The following is a 20,919-nucleotide window of genomic DNA, read 5'->3' as shown; positions in this document are numbered from 1 at the left end:
CAGGTGCTTATCACCTTTACCAAGAAAGGGTGAGTGACTTCAAGTCAAACTACCTAAAATTAATACATAGTCATTTTCATTAGTGTTCAATTCCATTTTTCTCTCATGTGCAAGCCTCACCATATAAATCTAAACATTATTTTTGCTTTCTGCATTCCTTATATAACTATCAGCTAGTCTGCTACCTTACCACTTCTTGTGAGGGAATCAATCCCATTCCTGAATCTGAGATTTCCATTTGCAAAATAGTCTTCCACTACCTGTAATTTAAGTAAGAAAAATGTCTGAGGTCCCTCAAAATTAGTTCAAGTCCCCAATTTCTCAAGATTTCCAATCTATTTTCAGGTGCAGATAGATATTTTCATAATGTCTTCTTTATCTATCACAGTAAAAAACTTAGCCAATAAACAACTAACAACAATAAACAGCTGGATATCAGAAGCAGTAAGTTTATTAGATTATAGTCATTTGGTTTTTCATACAATTTTGGAAGAAAATCCAATAACATGAATCTTATCTGCAATGCAGACTTTAGACCTTATGCTCAGGGAGTATATTCATTGGAGAATTTTTCAAATAAAATCTGTCAGCCAGTATTTGGGGGCAGACACTAGGTGAGAATTTGATAATCAAAGAATAAGAAGCTAATTCTTCCTGCAAGTGATGAAGACAATAAAGGTTATGAGTAGAGGTATTGGTGAGATGAACAATAAGGTTAGAAATTTAGTAAAGTGATCAGTAGAAGCCAGATCTACACATTGGTTTGTAACAAGAAGACTGGTAGGTCCTAGAAGTCAAGAAGGATGGGTGACAGAACTGAGATCCATAGCTCATGGAAGGGAAACCTTGGACTCTGCAAGCCATGGGTCTGAAGCCACTGGATCCACAGCCCAGAGAATAGCAGCTTCTGGACCCACAGCCCACAGACCCAGAATAAGTCGTCTGGCAGGGACTGCAGAACGTGGAGGTCCTCGGGAGGGAGCAGGACGTCTGGCAGGGGCTGGACACCACGCAGGACGTCTGGCAGCTGGTGGGCTCACAGGAGGTCTCCTGACAGCCGCTGTAGAAGGAGGAGCCCAGCTGGCAGGTGCTGGGAGAGCAGAGGTCAGTGCGGTAGACCAGGTTGCTGGGGGAAGAAGAGCCACAGGAGGAGCTTGGGTAGCGCAGGTAGCCCCCAAGGGACTGGGAGGCGACGTTTCCAGAACAGCAGCTGTAGGACATGTTGGCAGGAGATGGGAGTTCACCTGAGTGACAGAAGATTCTGTGCTTGAATATTGCTTCTCAAGTAAGGCATTTATATACTCTCAGCAATGGGTGTGGCACTTTACAGTGCCATCTTTTCCAGATTTGGAGTCCCTCATTTGCATACATGTAACTCAGTAATCCTCTTTGTAATTGGAGTTAACTAATTCTCTTCATCTTATATTTATGGGTGCACTCATTTTATAGCTCTATGTCAAAGAATTACATCCATGTTACAAATGCTATGACGATATGTAATTAATGCGTACTCCGTCATGGCCAAGGAAGCCCCTCTTATTTTTCTGGTCATGACTAGTTGTACATGTGCTCCGATTTGGCCGAGGAATGCTTTCTTCCTAAGGTGGGGATTTCGAGGCAGTCATCTCCGCTTTGTGTCAGTGTCTGAGAAGCAGAAATCTGGTCTTGATGAGGAACCTTCTAAAGATTGCCCCTACATCAAGCCATTTATTTACACTCTCTAATATAATTTTGCATCCAGTACCTACTATTAACAATGCTTACTATGTCCAGTCTAGAGGGCTGTTATAACAGGAAGCCAAAGAGATTGAAAGAGAAGTTAGAAATGGGCATAATCCTGAACAAATATGTTGTAAAAATCTACTGTTTAGAAAAAGAAACAAGATACAGTGGTAGAAAGAGGGACAGAACTCTCTGGAACTTCTTCTGTCCCCCTAGAGAACTTGTGGATATTCTGTCTTTTAATGCAATCATTATCATATTGGTTCAAAATGAACTTAATTCATGGCTTTTGTATGATACATTTATATGTGCAAAATTTCCTGGGGTCTACCTTCCCACAATACTTAAAATTTTGAATGTTTTCTGAGTATCTCCAGTCATGGCAGATTCTATGTTTTTCTCCCTGCTTTTGGTACATGATTCTGTCCCTGCTTTCTAACTAGACAGGACCCCAGCTTGCAATCTTGAAGTTTATAATTTGGGGGGACCTCTTTAAGAAAAAGAATACAACATTATGAATATAGTAGTAGATATAAACACGAATGCTAATTTAGAACAAAAATAATATTAGCAAATACAAACTTACAGGATGACAATAAAAACACAAATATCACAAAATCAAGACAACAATATGATATCAAAATCATCACTATCATCTGTAACATTTCCTTTATATTTATGGCCTGCATAGTCTTTGATCACTTTCACATATGACAATGATTTTGTCAACATCATTTTCTGTAGAAAGAATAGAATATAAATCACTTTTTCTTCCATAATTATGTACCAAAAAATACTCAAATTATTTCTGATGACACAGAAAAGGTCCTTTCAACATTGCTATTTATTAGTAACGCCACATCTGTAATGTCCTGTGTCGTTTCTCCTCAGCTGATGCTTCAATCCTGAGATCAGGCTTATCTCAGCCTGGTGTCCCTGCCTCACCTCCCCATCCCAGTCTGCCGGCCCTGGAGGCTGCTGACTTGTGTGAGAATCAATCAGCTATGGATCCTCAATTTTAGTGATCTTCTACTGGATAGCGGAGTAGTGTCTTGGTTCTAATCGTTCTTGAACTCAAAACTCCCTGAAGGTCTTTTATTTCTTTTCAATTTATTTATTTGTTTTGAGAGAGAAAGAGAGAGAGAGAGAGGCAGAGAGGGAGAGAGAGAGAATCCTAAGCAGGCTTCATGCTGTTAGCGCAGAGCCCGACACAGGGCTCAATCCCATAAATCATGAGATCATTACCTAAGCCGAAGTCAAGAATCAGATGCTTAACAGACTGAGTCACCCAGGTGCCCCACACCTCCCTGAAGTTCTGAGGTTCATCAGGTTGATTCTAGGAGCCAGTGGTAATACAGGCAGCCTTCTGGATCCACCTACAGCCCCAGCACTACTACAAGGGCAAATGATTGACTCCCAGACTATGGCAGCACAGCCAGAGTGGTGGGTTCCCCCGAACCTCCCTGGAGGAGTGGAGTGGAGCCTTGGAAAAGGTCAGACAAAGAACCCTAAAGAGGACCCTCATGTTCAAGCTTCATTAGGTTAAATATGTCTCTGTCTTTACCTTAGTTGCTCTATCCAAGATGCTTCAACATGTGCTGGTGATATTCTGTCTGAGATATTGGAAACCTGCATGCAATGCCCAGGTCTCTCTTCAATATACCTTCCATGGAAACGTCTCTGTCCAGAGTCCCAACCTAACTTTCAATAATTGCATTGTTGTGGTTTGTTGTTGCTTTTGTTATTTTTCACAGGTCCTCTTTGACTCCAAGTTTTTTTTTAACAAAGGAAAATATCTGATAGAAATATCACATCGTTTGAGTCTCTTGCCATTTCCTTCCAATTTCAAGATCAAGGAACTGATGCAACAGACACCAAAAGTCAAATATGTGGTGTCAGACACTCAGAAAGTATAGTGCGGTGGCTTATGGCATTGAGTTGTAACTCTACTTGATAAAATGACTGTACAATTTTACTGTATATGTTTAAATTAACAACTTTCCTCATGTAAAAGCAGGTTCTGTTGCAGCGTTACAAAAAGAAGCACTCTGCAGGACTTCTATAAGTCCAGGGAAAGATGAAGTAGCTACATTCACATCAAACAGCTACTTTTAAAAAGTTTATCTTACGATCTTTACATTTTGAATTTTTCTTTCCTACGAGCTCCCAACTACTGAAACAAAAGTCCTAGCCTACACAATGCTGTGGGCACCATGCCTTTCTCAAATACTGGTTTTCAAAGAACTTCTTCAAAACGGTTGTCTTATCACAAGTAAGAGTGACCCTTTGCTCACTGGATATAGGACAGTTGTTAACCAAAATAATAAAGTTAGCAAAAATTGTCCACAGTGACACAACCCTCCAGCTGTCCTCACAGGGACGCAAGGATGCCCTTCTCTTCCCCATACATCTGACTCTCCTCGTGTCAAGGAGGAGTGTTATACCGGTTGAGATCACAGATGGCAAACTGTCAGGTCCTCTACCAAATCCAGCCCACACACAAGTTTCTTCCATAGGCTTTTCATCAGACTCCAAATCAGTCGCCAATATTTAAAAATCAAAAGAAATCACACAGAATATGGAGGTCTGACATCTTCTAAATTTCTGACGTTCTGGTTATGCTGGGCTGCCTTGCTTGAGGCTGCCTGGAACAGACTACAAACTGCCCCATTCAGAGAAGATGTGCTCCGCCCCCCACTTCCTTACAACTTCAGTTACTCCTCTTTATTTAACAGCTCCGGGGCCAAATTTCAGCTGCCATTAGTCATTAAGCCCGCACTATTATTTTGTTGTGTTAGTTAATGTCTCTATCACATGTGGGAGAAGGAGAGGTAAATGGAGAGACTTTGGGTTTTAGGACATTTTGTGAAAACGCACTGCCTGGGCACTTGAAGGATAGTCTTCCATATTTAATAGAGAAATATAATGTGTCCACGTTGGTGGATTGGGACGTAAAACGTCGATCATGAAACAAATCACAGGTCAGATGGACCACCTCACTTATGTTTAAATACTTTACACACCAACAGAACTTGACATGGTCTTTAAATACTGGGCAACAACTTAAATCAGTGGTGTCTTAATTCTGAATATGCGACAGAATTTACAAAGGGCCATTTTAGACATACGAACCAAGCAGAAAATAAACAATTTTATTTATTGACTTAGGTATGTATGTATATATGCATTTATAATTTGGGGGAAAGCACAAGCAGGGGAGGGTTAGAGAGGGGGGACAGAGGATCCAAAGCAGGCTCTGTGCTAACAGGCTGACAGCAGTGAACTCAATGTAGGGCTCAAACTCACAAACCGTGAGATCATGACCTGAGTTGAACTCGGACACTCAACCAACTGAGCCACTCAGGTCCCCCCCAAAATGAACAATTTTAAAAACCAAGTGATTGAGCTCCTCAGGCCGTTCCACATGTGGTTCTAATGTACCACCATGGTTATATTAAAGGGTTAACCAAGTTAAATTAAATTAAATTAAATTAAATTAAATTAAATTAAATTAAAGGGTTAACATCTAGCCAGGAGCCCACAGGAGATGCTCATAGCTGTGTGACATCATACTACATGCCTGACAACTGTAACCACCTCTGTGCAGGGATTGTCTTTCCAAGAATATAAAGTACAACATTACAGAGAGAGAAAAGGAAATCTATTTTCTGCTTATAACATCATAATTCTATTGTAATGGGCAGTTGCTGCTAATAACACGCTGCACCCTCTCTTCTTGCTACTGTGCAGATATAATAGCTGTTACGAATGCTGTTGTTTGGAAATGTTGAAGATGGATTTAGTAGCATTAATATCCATCCTGCAAGATGCAGCACCCTAGGGTTTGAACAAAGGCTACGTGTCACTACCCAGCGACATTGTGCAGATGGCCTCATGATGAGTAGTAATGACTCACTATAAATACAGGAGAGAAGAATAGCAATTGTGACAGACTGTGATAGCTAAAATGGAAGGCCGAATAAAAAGGGCTTTTGCATTAGAAATCGGATGTGGAATGTGTGAGTGGAAGGAAGTGCAATGGCCTGGAGTACATCCATGTAGGCGCTCCATAGACATGTTGATTGCGTGTAAAGGGAAATTGTCTTCATGTTTTAAATGCCTTAAGCAAAATAAATCATGTAAGAGTGTTATGTAAGTATTTATTTTTGTTCCTTCTTTGATTGGGCAGCTTAGTGAAGGTTGACTATGTGTATCTATTGGACACAGAAGCTTTTCTACTCCAAGGCCACGGATCAACTAAGACCCATAGGCTTAATGTTTTCCAGATGATAACAAGTTTTGACCCAGTGGAAAGTAGTGAAATGAAGAGAAAGAGTAGAGACTAGTAGACGTGTGTGTGTGTGTGTGTGTGTGTGTGTGTGTGTGTGTGAACACCTTCCTCTCCTGCTACTTTGTGGAGGTCTGGCCTCTTCCTGAGGCTGGCGTGTCCCTGTCTCCTGCTTCATTTCCTTCTCTCCCAAGCCTTTGCTGACTGAAAGCACAGGAGTGGCATATAGAAGGCAATTCCATATTTACTCTGCATTTATTCATCTAACCTCTGGAAAGTGACATAGGATTAGGGGAGCTCTCTGTTCATGAATTTCTTCCCTTTCCAGTGCAGGGGTGAGAGGGGATGGTACATGAGCAGGCATGGGTCGTGGCATGCAGAGGGGAGCAGGAACAAGAAAGGTAGAGGAAGAAGTTATTCCAGGGCACTTCTGGATATTCAGCAGCTTCAAAGTAGAGGGTACTTGAGGTTTCTTGGTCCCCAGGGCTCCTTTACTCTTATAGTTAGGCAGGAGCCCTAGACAGAAAGACAGTTGATTTTCTCTAGAGAGGACCTTGTTTAATACTGCTTCATTGACTGAGCTGTGTCACGGTGGCTGGCTGGAGGCACAGACATAACAGAGGTCATGGTTTCCCGGTGTCTGTTGGAGGCAACTGGAGAGAGCACCAACATCAGGGACACCTCCAACCCAGGGTCTTGTTTTGGTGTCTTTGCTTAACTCCACTGACTCATTTTCCAATTTCAGTGCTTAAATTCTATGATGCTAAAATTTGGTTCTGGTGCCCAGAGACTAATTCTTTTGCAAGTTCTGCCCCATTCAAAGTAGACTCAGGTTTCAATGAGAGGGGATAAAGGCTGTAAAACAAAGTTTAGCTCACGTATTCCTCAGGAAGTGTTGTCCACGGGTTACGTCTTTCTTGCTGGCTACCTTTCTTGACATTGACTTTTTAACTCATCTTAATATCAGGATCTGATTTGTTTGTAGAGATCTGGAATTCCAAATAAATAAACAAGGTAATCTCGGGGCATTGTAGATTGGACTATGTTTGATCACTCAAGATTTGAAACTCTGGTGCGTTTCAGTAATGCCTGTTAAAACATGCAGGTCAGAATCCCACCAGCACAGAGGTGGCTGTGGGGAAGGGGCCTTCACGACTGAGAGAGAAGGTAATGTGAAAACTCAAAAGCAAAGCCTGGCATTGCCTTTCCCAGCACTATGATCTTATGCCATTGACTTGAGCTCTCTCTGCCCCCACTTTTCTCATCTGTGACATGGGAATAAGGGTATCTCTTGCATTGGGTTATTATAATATAAAAATTAAAAGAGATAATATAGGTAAAATACCCACAAAATTGCCTGGCAATTAGCATAGAGTATATGTGAATCTTTGCTCAAATAATCCAAGAAACCATTTCCCAAGTGCTTCCGAGGTATCGAATTTGAGAATCGTTGCTGTAAATATCTTAAATACATTTTTATTGCCTGAGTCATTCTTTAACAAAAGAGCAAAATGTTTATAATTAAATGAGAAACTTGGGATTTCCAAAAGTACACTTGCTTAAAAATAAGAGTATAGCAACTGCAACCCTCTATAGAAAGCGCTGTTTTAAATTTTCAGAAGACTGATCAGCAAAACCAGTGATAAATGATCTCTTAAGTTAATGGCTTAATGCTGTGCTCACATGCTGTTTCTTATCCCTCTCGAATGTCCCTTTCTTTCTCTTCCCAACCATCCCTTACTTCCTTCCTTTTCCTTTTCTCTTTCCCCCATCTTTATGTTTCACGCACCACTTATCTTGGTTGAGCTGTCTAGACCAGTAATACTGTCAGACCACAGAAATGTTTCCATGTGTCCCATTGATTAATGTTGACCCTCCTCTATACTTACTTCCAAGAGTAGTTAAGCATTTCTATTCATTTATCTTACAATGCTTGCGGTTTAATTAGTTTTGTTGGTATTTTATTTCATTGTAGATCAGACGTCTTTGAACGAAAAGTTTCTAGCTTCCATTTAAAATTTCGCAATCCCCATGTCATAATGCCTTTTTAATCAAACATTCCCAAAGGCAAACAATTTCAAGATGATTTGCAAATGTGGCCCTGATGACACTGTTCACAGCTGCACATATCTGGCCTTTACAGTTTTTAGTCTGTTGCTTTTCCAGAGTATTTTAGGAATTGCCAGCTTCATGCATCCCATCTTAATTTCCCAGATACAGTTGACCTAGAGGAAGGACCACCCTCCTCTCCTCAGTTCCTGTGTCACCATAGACTTGCAGTAATGTTTATTAAGAAGATGATACAGGCAGTTTTATTATTGGCTTTATTATTTTTACTTGTTGACAGTTGAAAATACGTGATCCTCTGTTCATGAACCCAGATTCTGCTGCTTGGTTCCTTAGGAAACATAAATAGAAGAGTCTGGTACCTTGTCAGTATGAGACACTAGGAAGTGGAGGGTTGCAGGCACCCTGCGGTGCTGCATGGATGGTGATTACCGGATTATTGGCCATGAAAATAGTCACCTTCGTCCTATATGTGAGAAAGGGATGATCTGTGTCTCTTAAGTAAACGAATAAAACATATTCAGCCATGTCTGTGCAAAGGAAGATCAATTTCCTTTTCATTAGATAACTGATTTAGTGAAACCCCGGAGGACTCTACCAAGTTGTTTTCCTCATACACACACCCAATGGAAAGGGTTTATAAAGTTCCTGAGGAGACAATTCACCCCAAGTCCTCATTAGACCTAGAAAAAATTGACGTTTGGAGACACTATCTAATCAAAATTTTAAAATGCCTTTTTTCCCACTTTAATGACTGTTTGTCTCTTGTTATGGGTTAAATTGTGTCTCTCAAGATTCATATGTTGGAGTCCTAAACCCCATTACCTCAGAATGTGACCTTATTTGAAGATAAGGTCTCTAGAGAAGCAATCGAGTTCAATAGTGAGGTCATTGTGATGAACTGTAATCCAATATGACTGTTGTCATAAAAAGGGGGAAATGGGGGCAAAGAGATATTCATGCATAGAAGGAAGGAGATACTGAGAGACCCAGGGAGAAGAGGGGTGCCTACAAGCCAAGGGGAGCAGCCTGGAACAGATCCTTCCCTCACTGCCTTTAGAAGGAACCAATACTGCCAATACTTAGATCTAGGTCATGCAGCTTCCAGAGCTGTGAGACCATGCATTTCTGTTGTTTAAGCACCCAGTCTGTGGCACTTTGTCAAATTAATACATCCTTCATCTGTCAGAGGGGGGTCCTGTCTTCCCAGGAATTGAGTGACCACAGTCATTGACTCTATCTTCCCATGTCTACCAAGTTTCTGCTTGTCACCAGGGAACCTTCCAGCTATTGTGTGCCCACTTATTATCACTCTTCCTCACCAGTCCTTCCAGAGGATGGGACCATGAGCTTGGGGCTGTGGACTCTAGTTTCCAGTGTCTGGGCTGTGGATCTGTGGATCTGAGAACTTCCCCACCTCTCATGTTGAATTGGGCCTCTTGACACACCTGTTGTTTCTCTAGGAGAGATCTGTCTCCTTTTTCTTGACCAAAATGTGTTCAGAGGTCCATAAATCAGCATGTTGTATTTCTAAGATCTCAAACAATGAATTTTTAAAAACTTTATTACTAAGGAAGCACTAGATCTTTTAAGTCAGGAACTGCCTATCCATTTCTAATAAATGAGACCTATTTTAATTCACTGACAACCTATGCCACAAATAGAAATATGCAAGTTGCTACTTCCAAAATTATCTTTCTTCCCGACCTCATTCCCAACCCCCTTCCCTTCCCTTTCTTAGGACACATTTTATTTTCTCTACTTTCTGGATCATCTCTTTCTAGTATGTCATAAAGGAATAGAAAGATACCACCTTATGTTACAATAGTTTACTTAACAGAAATTTGGCTCATGTTTCTATTTATTTCAGTGTGTTTTATATGTTTTTAATCAATTTTCTTTGGCATGAAAATGCATTGGTTCTGCTTCCCTTAAGGTATGCTAACCATTTAAATGTAAGGTATAGGGTTTCTGGAGAATATGCAAACCAGGTGCCTCAGATATTGAAATCACTGCTACAGTTAGATTCTTAATTAGATCTCCTTTTTCTCTTTTTGCTTCTCTTTCTTGGTCTCTATCCAAACTTGGAGCCCCAAGCAAGATATTTTCTAAAAAGCCCAAACAATGATTAGCTTCTCCCCATTCCTCATGAGATAAAGCAAAGAGTACAGCTTAAGAAATGGGCTGAGAAAAGATCTTTCTTTTGTTCTACCTGCTTCATTTGAGACCTGTGTTGTCTCAAAGAAACAGGATCCAACCTAACTCTTATCCAGAAATATATTCCAGATCCCTAACAGAGTCAGTTGGGGAAAATTTGAGAATGGATTTGGTGCTAACAATCAGACTATAATGATCTCATAGACTTTATTCATTTGCCCATTTGTTTATTTATCTGTTTATTTATCTATATATTAACTCAACTATTCAAAATTAGTAAATATCTATCTTGTGTAAGAAACTCATGTTTATGAGAGCAAATGAAATGAATAGAATGAGTGAGCGAGTGAATGAATGAGTAAATGAATGAATGAATGAATGAATGAAAAGAATGGAATTTGGGGGCACCTGGGTGGCTCATTCGGTTAAGAGTTCAACTCTTGATATCAGCTCAGGTCATGATCTCATGGTTTGTGGGACCAAGCCCCACGTCGTGCTCTGCACAGAGCCTACTTGGAATTCTCTCCCTCTCCTCTCTCTCTGCCCATCCCTCACTTGCTCTCTCTCTCAAAATACATAAATGTTTAAAAAATTGGAAACAAAGGGAATTTGGAGTGAGACAAACATGAATGTGAATCTTGATTCCATTACTTAGGTGAAATTATCTTATGTAAGCTTTGTTTGCTTCTGTGTCTGGCAAGTGTAAACAACAGTGGAATGTATTTCTTAGGAGAATTAAATTAGTTTGTATATATGTAAATTCCTGGAATAGGTTTTTTTCATACACATTGATCCTACTTCCTTTTCTTTCCATGTAACTTCTATGTTATTCCATATCCCTTTGTTCTGATCTCTCTTCCAGGAAATCTCTTTCTTACCCAGGATGACTTTTTGGCTAAACTTTTTCAACTTCTTAGTATTTGCATCTGTGCTTTCTCCGATATGAGTTTGCTTTTAATTATTAGCAGTCTTAAACCTGTCTTTCTATAGCTTCGTATGCTCATGATATGTGGCATGTTAATTAGAAATTAAAGTGATTTTCAGGGTTGACTCACAGAAAAGCGATGAACATTTTTGAACCAAGGGGGATCTTTTCAGAGAAAAGTTAGAAAAGGCTTCATGGGAGCCATTATTTGAGGGGGACCTAGACTACAACTCTGGAGTTGCAGTTGAATCAAAAGAAGGATATATTCTGAAAAGATATAAGGATTTGTAAAGTTTATATAATCAGGGTGGAATTAAAATAAAATGTTTATTGAGAGAGAGACAGAGAAAGAGATGGAGAGAGAGAGAGAGAGAGAGAGAGAGAGAGAGATTCCCAAACAGGCTCCGCACTGCCATTGCAGAGCCCACACAGGGCTTGACCCCATGAACCATGAGATCATGATCTGAATCAAAGTCCAGAGTTGCACACTCAACCGACTGAGCCAGCCAGGCGCCCCCAGGGTGGAATTTTTTTTTATATATTTATATTTTCTTTTAGGGGAGATAGATTTTGAGTATCACTGATGTTTAGGGTGGTGGCATAAAGTTGTAGTAGATCTTAAGAACTGATTTTCTGCTTTGAATTAGTAAGCATAGACAACAGTGTAATTAAAATTTATTTTCAACAAGGGTGCCTGGGCGGCTCAGTCAGTTGAGCGTCGGACTTCAGCTCAGGTCATGATCTCGCGGTCAGTGAGTTGGAGCCCCTCATCAGGCTTTGTGCCAACCACTCAGAGCCTGGAGCCCGCTTGAGATTCTGTGTCTCCCTCTCTCTCTGCTCCTCCCCCGCTCGCGCTCTGTCTCTCAAAAATGAATAAACCTTAAAAAAAATAGAATTTATTTTCAACACAATTGTTGAAATGAGAAAAACCGAAAATTGTTGAAACTGAGAACAGGTACTGAGCATGCCCCAATCCTGATCATTCCAATATTTCTCACTTTGTGCTCCTAATAGTTCTTCAGTCCTTACCCTGCCCCCAACCTTTCACTCTCTTCCTTCTCAAACATCTTATCCATCTTCCTTGTTACTAAGGCAGTATAGTTACGCGCTAAGAGTGTGGACTCAGATAAAGCTATGATGGTACATGGTCCCTGCTGCTTTGGAGCTCATCTATAAGAGAATAAAAATTGTAGAACTGTTGTGAGTTAAATAGAATGATTTATGTACCATGGACCAGGTACCAGCACAATGCCTGGTTCATATAAACTGCTTCTTAAATATTATCCACTATTATCAAGAGAGAAAATGGAGATTCTGCACTGTATTCCAAAAATAATCATTAAACTCTCTGTTTTACCTGCATATTACAAAACAAATGAACAAACAAACCAAAAAACAACTGGAAATGCTCTTAGGTGTGTTTCTAGTTCCAAAGAACTCGTCAGGACTTTCACGCAACTTGAGTGAGTTAATGATAGCAAACTCAGTGACGTCAGAACTAAGATGTAAATAATCACGAGTATAGTGTGTGAAAACTCACATTTTACAGCAAATGGCAAATGTGGTTTGCAACTTTAAGTGAACAAATACATCTTAACAAATGTAGTTTCTCCTAACAAAGATTCGTAGTCTCATATTTCAAGTCAAGAGTTCTTAAAACTATTATAATAAACATTTCAATATTACAGGAAATCAACTTGTACTTTTGGTAAATAAATACACAGAATACATCTGTCATTGTGATGAGATATAGAGTATATACAGATTTAATTTACATTGAATAGTACTGGCTTATGAATTATTTTTAACATTCTTTCTTTTATAAAAAGACAAGACTAATGTCTTTCCCAGACAGTGCTTTACCTTTTCAAAACACTTGTGTTGAGAGAAATTTTGATTTCCTTTAAGTGTTACTGAGATTTTAAAGCTTGTGATTTTAAATATAACATAATCCAGAATGACCCAAAGATATTGAGATATCCACAAGTTTCATATTATTAATATTATTGAAATAAATGAAGAAACAATAAATCAACAGAAGTAAATAGCAGAGTGACAAATCATTACACTTTTCTGATGAAAGAATTTTTTGCTAACACTTTAATGTCTGGTACTTCTTTATTTTCTAGCATTTTCTAATGCCTTAATAACGATCTGTCATGGTTAACTATAACATTTCCACTTGGCTAATTTACAGTGTCTGGTTAGTTTTCAAATACCAATCGAGATGTAGTGATGATTATTACAAAAATCAATAGATTTTGAGTATAGCAGATTACTTCCATAATGTGGGTGAGCCCTAACCAACCAGTACAAAGACTGAGGTTTCTTGAAGAAGGAATTTTCAAGGTTGCAACATAGAAACCCTGCCTGAGTTTTCATCCTGCTGTGTTATGGAACCCAGACTCAAGACTGCCAAGTCAGGATGAATTTCCAGTCTGCTGACTGGTTTTATAGATTTCAAATTTGTCAGTCCCACAACCACACACAACCCTATTGTAAAAAGTAAATCTCTTTGTCTCTGTACACACACACACTCACACATATGCATATTACACCTATACATGTGTCTATTATGTAAATTTATGTAAATTTACTGTACCTATAACCACCCGCACCTATTATCCGTTCTGTTTTTCTGGAGAACTCTTTTACGCTCTCCAAGAAATGAATGATGGTCTTCATGTTTGCTATCCATATCTTCTCTGACCAAATTGATCATGTACTTCTTGAATCTTGCTTGAACTTAACTAGGGAGGAAATGTACCCTTCCTTCAAAACCGGACAAAGAGCAAAAACTAAACAACAAACTGTGGTCATATGAAAACTCATTATGAAGACTGAATTCTCGGAAAGTAAATTTTACCTTAGAGTCATAGAACTTGGCAATTGTCGGGACCTTCAGGAGCCATCTGGTCCTGCCTCTGATCTATGTAACAGCCTGAAGTCAACTCCTATAATTCAGTGTTATTTCCACCATAATACACTAGAATTCACTTTTGTGAGCGTAAGAAATCAGATGTTGTAATCTGCGGTTTCACACACTAGCATTTCCTTGATATGTTTACTAATATCTAGTTCATATCTCTGCTTTATTCAGGTCCTAGTTAGGCTGTTTCTCTTTTGACTACAGTGCTGAATTCAAACAAACAAAGCAATAAGGAACATAGAAGTTGAATGCAATACTGAACGCCCTTTCTGGTCTCTTAATTTTTTTTTTTTTTTTTTTTTTTTTGCCAGATTGTGCACATCTTTGAAAATTTCCAAGATGGGGCTTTGAGAACTAAGGTTTGGAAACAGTTGAGGAGTTGAGTGTTTTCTAATCCTCTTAAAAGAATCAGCAGTGTTTATCAACCGACAAGCAGACTGAAGAGTGAACCTCCAGCAGGTTAATGATGCACCCAGCACCCAGGGAATGATCTTTACTTCAAATGCAAGGTGAAACCTGTCACCATATCCTGCCACCTTAGTAACGCACTGCTAAATAAGGTACTGAGAGCAAGTGAGGTAGGAAAGTGGCCATGCGTGTCCATACGAAATGACGCAAAGGAGAAAACTGGGGCAGCTGCTCAACGGGAGCATGTGTTCTATTTTGAGGCGATCGAGTTCAATACGATTCAAAAGATGCTTGGTTTCATTAAAATACTCTTATTACAGATAAGCAAGAACGTTTCATTTGAATGCATATCTGAGAGAGGAGAGGTCTGTGACTATTTTGGTGGAAATGATAAGCAATAAAACAAGACAAATGAGATAATAAGTAGGAGATTGTTGGTTTTATGCCTTCTGGATTCATGTTTTGCTCCAACAAGTATCATTGAACTTACTTTGTTCGCTTTCTAGCCAGAGTGGCCCCAGCAATGGCTTATGCAGTCCATGTGGTCGGGAGACAGGTCACCACTACTTCTGCCTTTGTCACAGCACAAGCATATTTATATGACCACTGTTGCTGGATTCTGAGCTCATTTGCTGGGATATCTTAGGTAAAATGGGGAAATTCCTTGATACATAAACACTAAGAGCTCAAGCAAGAATAATAAGACATCCTGGGTAGCCCTATACCTATAAAATAAATTAAATTGACCACGGAAAACCTTCCTATAAAGCAAATTTCAAGCTGAGGTGGCTTCATGGGAAAATTATTCAAAATATTCAAAAACAAATTCTACATAAACTATTTCAGAAAAGAGAGGCATACACACTTCCCAACTAATTTTACAAGATCAACATTACCCTTTTAGGAAACTAGACATGGACAATGTTATAAGAAAATTACAAACCAATTCCCCTCATACATAATAGGCATTAAAAAAAAGTAGAAAAAACATCAGTAAGTCTAATCCAGTATATGTTAAAAGCATAATATCTGATCAAATGCTAAAATGATCAGAGATGTTTTTCCCAGGAATGCAAAGTTGATTTCAATATTCAGAATTACCCAGTGCAATTTACCATATCAGAAGATTAAAAATTCAACTACACAATAATCTAATAAATGCCTAAAAAAGCACTTGGAAAACTCAACATGCATGCACTCATGGTAAAAGCTCTCAGCAAGCAAGATTTAGGAGAGAACTTACTTGGATAATTGGCATCTACAAACCACACTGGTGGCATCATGGTTAACAAAGAAAGACTGAATGTTCAGGAATAAAGCAAGCATGTGCTTTGCCCACTCCACTCAGCATTGTGTTGAAGTTTTTTTCTCTTTTTTTTTTTTTTTTTTTTTTTTTTTTGAGAATGAGAGTGAGAGAGAAAGAAAGAATGAGCAGGGGAGAGACAAAGGGAGAGGGAGAAAGAGTCTTAAGCAGGCTCCAGGATCAGAGCAGAGCCCGATGCAGGGCTCGATCCCATGACCTTAGGCAAAATTGAGAATCAGATTCTTAACTGACTGAGCCACCCAAATGTCCCTGGAGGTTCTACCCAACATGATGAGACCAAAAGAAAAGAGTCATACTTATCTTAAAAGAAGAAAGGGGGAGCCTGGGTGGCTCAGTCGGTTGAGCGTCCGACTTCTGCTCAGGTCACAATCTCGCGGTCCATGAGTTCCAGCCCCGCGTCAGGCTCTGGGCTGATGGCTCAGAGCCTGGAGCCTCCTTCGATTCTGTGTCTCCCTCTCTCTCTGCCCCTCCCCCGTTCATGCTCTGTCTCTCTCTGTCTCAAAAATAAATAAATGTTAAAAAAAAAGAAGAAGAAAGAATATTGGCTTTGTTTGCAGATGACATGATAGCCTATGCAAAAGACTTGAAATAATTCACAAAAATATGCTACAACTAATAAATGAATTTCAGACCATTGTAGGATACAAAGTCACATAAAAATGTAATTCTACATAAAAGTGATGAGCAAATAGAAATTGAAATTTTAAAATGCCACTTAAAATAGCATGAAAACCCACAACATATTTAGCTGTAAATCCAACAACACATATGCAGGATTTGTGCACTGAAAACTATAACCCTTTCATGAGAGATAATAAAGAATGTTTATTTTTTAAAAAATTTTTAATGTTTATTTATTTTTGAGAGACAGAGACAGAGCACGAGCAGGAGAGGGGCAGAGAGAGAAGGAGACACAGAATCCAAAGCAGGCTCCAGGTTCTGAGCTGTCAGCCCAGAATCCGATGCAGGACCTGAACTCACGAACCATGAGATCGTGACCCGAGCTGAAGTTGGACGCTTAACTGACAGAGCCACCGAGGCGCCCCTGAAGTATTAAAGGATGTTTAAATAAGTATAGAGACAGTTCATGTTCATGAAACAAACAAAATGAAGATTTTGAATCTCCCCCAGTTGAACACAGATTTAACAAAATCCCGATGAAAATCATATCAGGTTTTTGTGGAAATTGGCAAACTCATTCAAAATTTATATGGAAACACAAAAGAACTCATATAGGCAAATGATTTGGAAAATAAAGAACAAAGTTTGGGGATTTGCAATCTAATGTCAAGGCTTACTATAAACCTGTAGTAATTAAAGCATGGTAGTATTGGGTGGACGTACACATTAATGGAACAGAGGAGTAACTCCAGAAATAAATCTGTACATGTATGATTAATTGACTTTGATAAAAGTGTCATGGTGATCGGTGGGCAAAGGGCAGTCTTTCCAGCAAATGGTACTAGGGTAATTGGACATCTTTATGACAAAAAAAAATTCCTTCACTCAAACGTTGCCCCCAATACTAAATTTATTTGATAAATTGTACTTAGTCAAAATTAAAAACATCTGCTCTTGAAAACACTTTGATAAGAAAATGAAATGACAAGCCATGAGCCACAACCTTGGAGAAAATATTGGAGAAACACATATTTGATAGAAGCCTTGGATCTAGGGTATATGAGGGACTCTTACAACTCAATTATATGAAGCGAAACAACTCAAAAATGATTTAAAAACTTTGACTACATACCACTGAAGGAGAGACATCAAAGGCAAGTAACATGTCAAAAGATGCACAATATTATTAATCATTGGGGAAATGGAAGTTAAAATCACATGTCGCACCACCACATGCCTCCTAGAGGAGGCAAAATAATAATGGATAATGGCAATGATAAATCATGATAATAGGTCTAGTGCTCTTGAGGATTTGGAACAACTGGAACTTTGCTGTTGGGAATGCAAAATGCCACAGCCACCGTGGAAAAACAGTGTAGCAGTGTTTTTGTGATGCTAAACATGTAGTTGCCATATCATCCAGCAATCCCACTCCCAAAAATTTATCTAGAAAAAATGAAAACAAAAAGCATGTCTATGAAGAAACCTGCATATAAGTGTTCATGGCAGCTTTCTCCATAATTGCCCCAAATTGGAAATCATCTAAATGTTATGGATAGTGAATGGAGAGCATACATACAGTGAAATGCCACTTAGCGATGAAAAGGAAGGGGTTATTGAACTATATGACAACATGAATGAAACTCAAAAGCAGTGTATTCTGTAAAGGAAATTAGCCACAAAAAGCTGTGTAATGGGCGATTCCATGTAGAGCGCATTTCCGAAAAGAAGAGCCTATATGGACAGAAATTCAGATACATGGTGGGAAGCCATCGACACAAACAGGCACAAGGAAACCTTGGGTGATAATGGAAAGCTTCTGTATTTCTGTTTCATTGGTGGTTACATGACTGCATATGTCTGTCAAAACTCATTGAGCTGTATGCCTAACAGGTGAATTTCGTTATGTGTATATTTTACCTCAATAGAGCTGACCTTAAAAAAAAAAAGTGAAAAAAAAAACAGTGAAACAATCAAGTGGAAGGGTCTATTTGCAACATACCAAAGATGAAGGCATAAAATAAAGAATACAGAAAGAACTCCTAAGAAAATAATCTGAAAAGCAGAATAACTCTATAGAACCACTGATAAAAGGTAATAACAAAAAAATAAACTTGAATGAGTCTTGGTCATATCACTGGCAAATGATGGAGTCAGGATTGAAACCCAGCCCCTCTGAATCCAAGGCCATGCTCCTAATTACTACGCTAAAATTGAAAATGGAACTGAAAATTCCTAGCAACTCTACCTCTACATATATACCTGATGGGAACTCTAGACGTGGGCGTGGGCGCAAATATGCTCCTTGCCACATGATTTGTGATAGTGAGGAATCAAAAATAATAAGGAGATAGATAAGTAACATGTGATAGTGTTATATTGAAGAATTCTATATGGTAGCAACAGAAAGAAACCAGCTCATTATATTATAATAAAGTGGCTGTTTGCACAAACTCTTGACGATCGAACCAGTATCTGGGTTCAAATCCTGTATCCGCTACCGACTACACGAGTGGCCATGGGCGAGTAACTCAACTCTCACCCTCTCTAAAATAAGAACCATGGCAATATGTGCCATGTGGATTATTAGGAAGACTCAATGAGCTGATATTTGTAACAAAGTCCTTCGAACAGTGCCTGGGACTTGAACGTGCTACTGAAGTGAAGATAGAAATATATAAATATCAACATGAATATATTTTAAAGGTAATTTTTTAATGAAAAAGTGTATTTACAAATATATGTGCAATAAGACTGCGTTCTTAGAACTTAAAACAATAATAAGAAACAACAAAGTGCAGGGGCGCCTGGATGGCGCAGTCGGTTAAGCGTCCGACTTCAGCCAGGTCACGATCTCGCGGTCCGTGAGTTCGAGCCCCGCATCAGGCTCTGGGCTGATGGCTCAGAGCCTGGAGCCTGTTTCCGATTCTGTGTCTCCCTCTCTCTCTGCCCCTCCCCCGTTCATGCTCTGTCTCTCTCTGTCCCAAAAATAAATAAAAAACGTTGAAAAAAAATAAAAATAAATAAAAATAAAAAAAAAAAGAAACAACAAAGTGCATACACTTATTAATATGTGTGCAGAAAATTTCCTGGAAGATTCCTGCAGACTGAATGGGTTTCCACTGGAAAGATCCCCCTCTCTGTCCCTCCCCTGCTCGCGCTCTTTCTCCCTGTCTCAAAAATAAACAAAAATTTAAAAAATAGAGTATAGACTTAAAATGGTCAGTATGAAGCAGGAAGGGGCTGTGGTGATCTAAGAGGAGTGCCAGCGCCCAGCAGAGTCGACCAACGAGACAGGTGATCTCTGGCAATGTAGCAGCTTGCTACCTTGGCCAGCTTGCTAAGTGCCTGAGACAGAGGCCAGGGCAGAGAGACGGAGTGATTTTCCTCATCCTTTACCCAGAAATCGGTCTTTCCGCCCATACTTAACTACAGCCTTTAACATTTGCTTACTTTGAAAGGTATTGAAAAATATCTGAAAACGTTGTGAAAGGAGATCGTCATCTTAAAGACTGAACCTGATGACAGGCAGTGCCCTGGAAGAACAATCACTCCTCAAGGAATTCATGTCATTAAGTTACTTGTGGCCAGTGAGTCCTCTAATGCTTGGTTATTCTATGTAGTATTGGTATTTTTCCATTTCAAAAAAGATGTTTTGCAATGTAGCATTTTTCTTCTGACCTATCCAGACGACTTTTTTTTTTTCCTTAAACACTTTGCCTGTGCTTATAGGAGTGTTTTATTAGTCCAGGATCCACCTCTGAACTTAATAGTCACTTCAGTTTAGTTTTGTTTTTCTCTTCCTTTCAGAGAGACACATTTATTAGCATTTATGAGCTATTCACTGGTATCTGTACAAAGTGCACAAATGACTAATGAAAAGTGTTAGCCTAATTAGGAATGGGTGTGGGAGATGTTAATTGGAATTGACTTATTCCAGAGTTATTTCAATGTTAATTCCCAGGACTAGGGATCTGGCCTGGAAAAGCAAGAACTTCTGAATGTTAGAAAGTCTTAGAAAGTCTTTTTTTTTTTTTTTTAAGTAGAATCAAGGATTAAGAGGAAGAAAGAAAGATTATGCATTGTAATGGAGTTAAAGTCTGGCATTTTAAGGCATCCCATGTGTTGGGGGTGGTACAAACTTCTTTAGTAAATTTAATAGGTGTCCATTCATAAAGCATAACTTATTTTCCTTCAGTGAATCAGAGTGATGGTTTAAGTATTGCACAAGGGCACTTCGTGTGATGCATGCCACACTTTGGATTCTGCATGGGAGAGATAATCATAAAACAAAGTAACTAAGTGCTCTGAGGCAGCGTGCTTTGGAATTCAGCAAGGTAATTTTCAGGTAGTTAAGGAGCTTTCTTTTCAATGACAATTGTAAATGCCATTCCTCTTAGTTAAACCAAATAAAATGTCAGATTCTAAAGAAGACGAATGGGCACAAACGAGATAAGAAACAGCCCTTTTTCTTCTTC

The 20,919-nt window shown here is 39.1% G+C and overlaps 1 protein-coding gene across 1 annotated transcript; it reads right to left on the bottom strand.

Annotated features, from left to right (window-relative positions):
- Window positions 1-735: 735 nt before the first annotated feature.
- Window positions 736-1,248, bottom strand: LOC125175445 (keratin-associated protein 13-1-like). Its single transcript, XM_047876017.1, has one exon. It carries the CDS (start codon window positions 1,219-1,221, stop codon window positions 736-738), a length of 486 nt encoding a protein of 161 aa, XP_047731973.1. The 5' UTR covers window positions 1,222-1,248.
- Window positions 1,249-20,919: the final 19,671 nt, after the last annotated feature.

This window comes from Prionailurus viverrinus, chromosome C2 (assembly GCF_022837055.1).
Source record: "Prionailurus viverrinus isolate Anna chromosome C2, UM_Priviv_1.0, whole genome shotgun sequence".
In the NCBI taxonomy this organism is placed as follows: Eukaryota; Metazoa; Chordata; class Mammalia; order Carnivora; family Felidae; genus Prionailurus; species Prionailurus viverrinus.
This window is presented reverse-complemented; position numbering and strand designations above follow the sequence as displayed.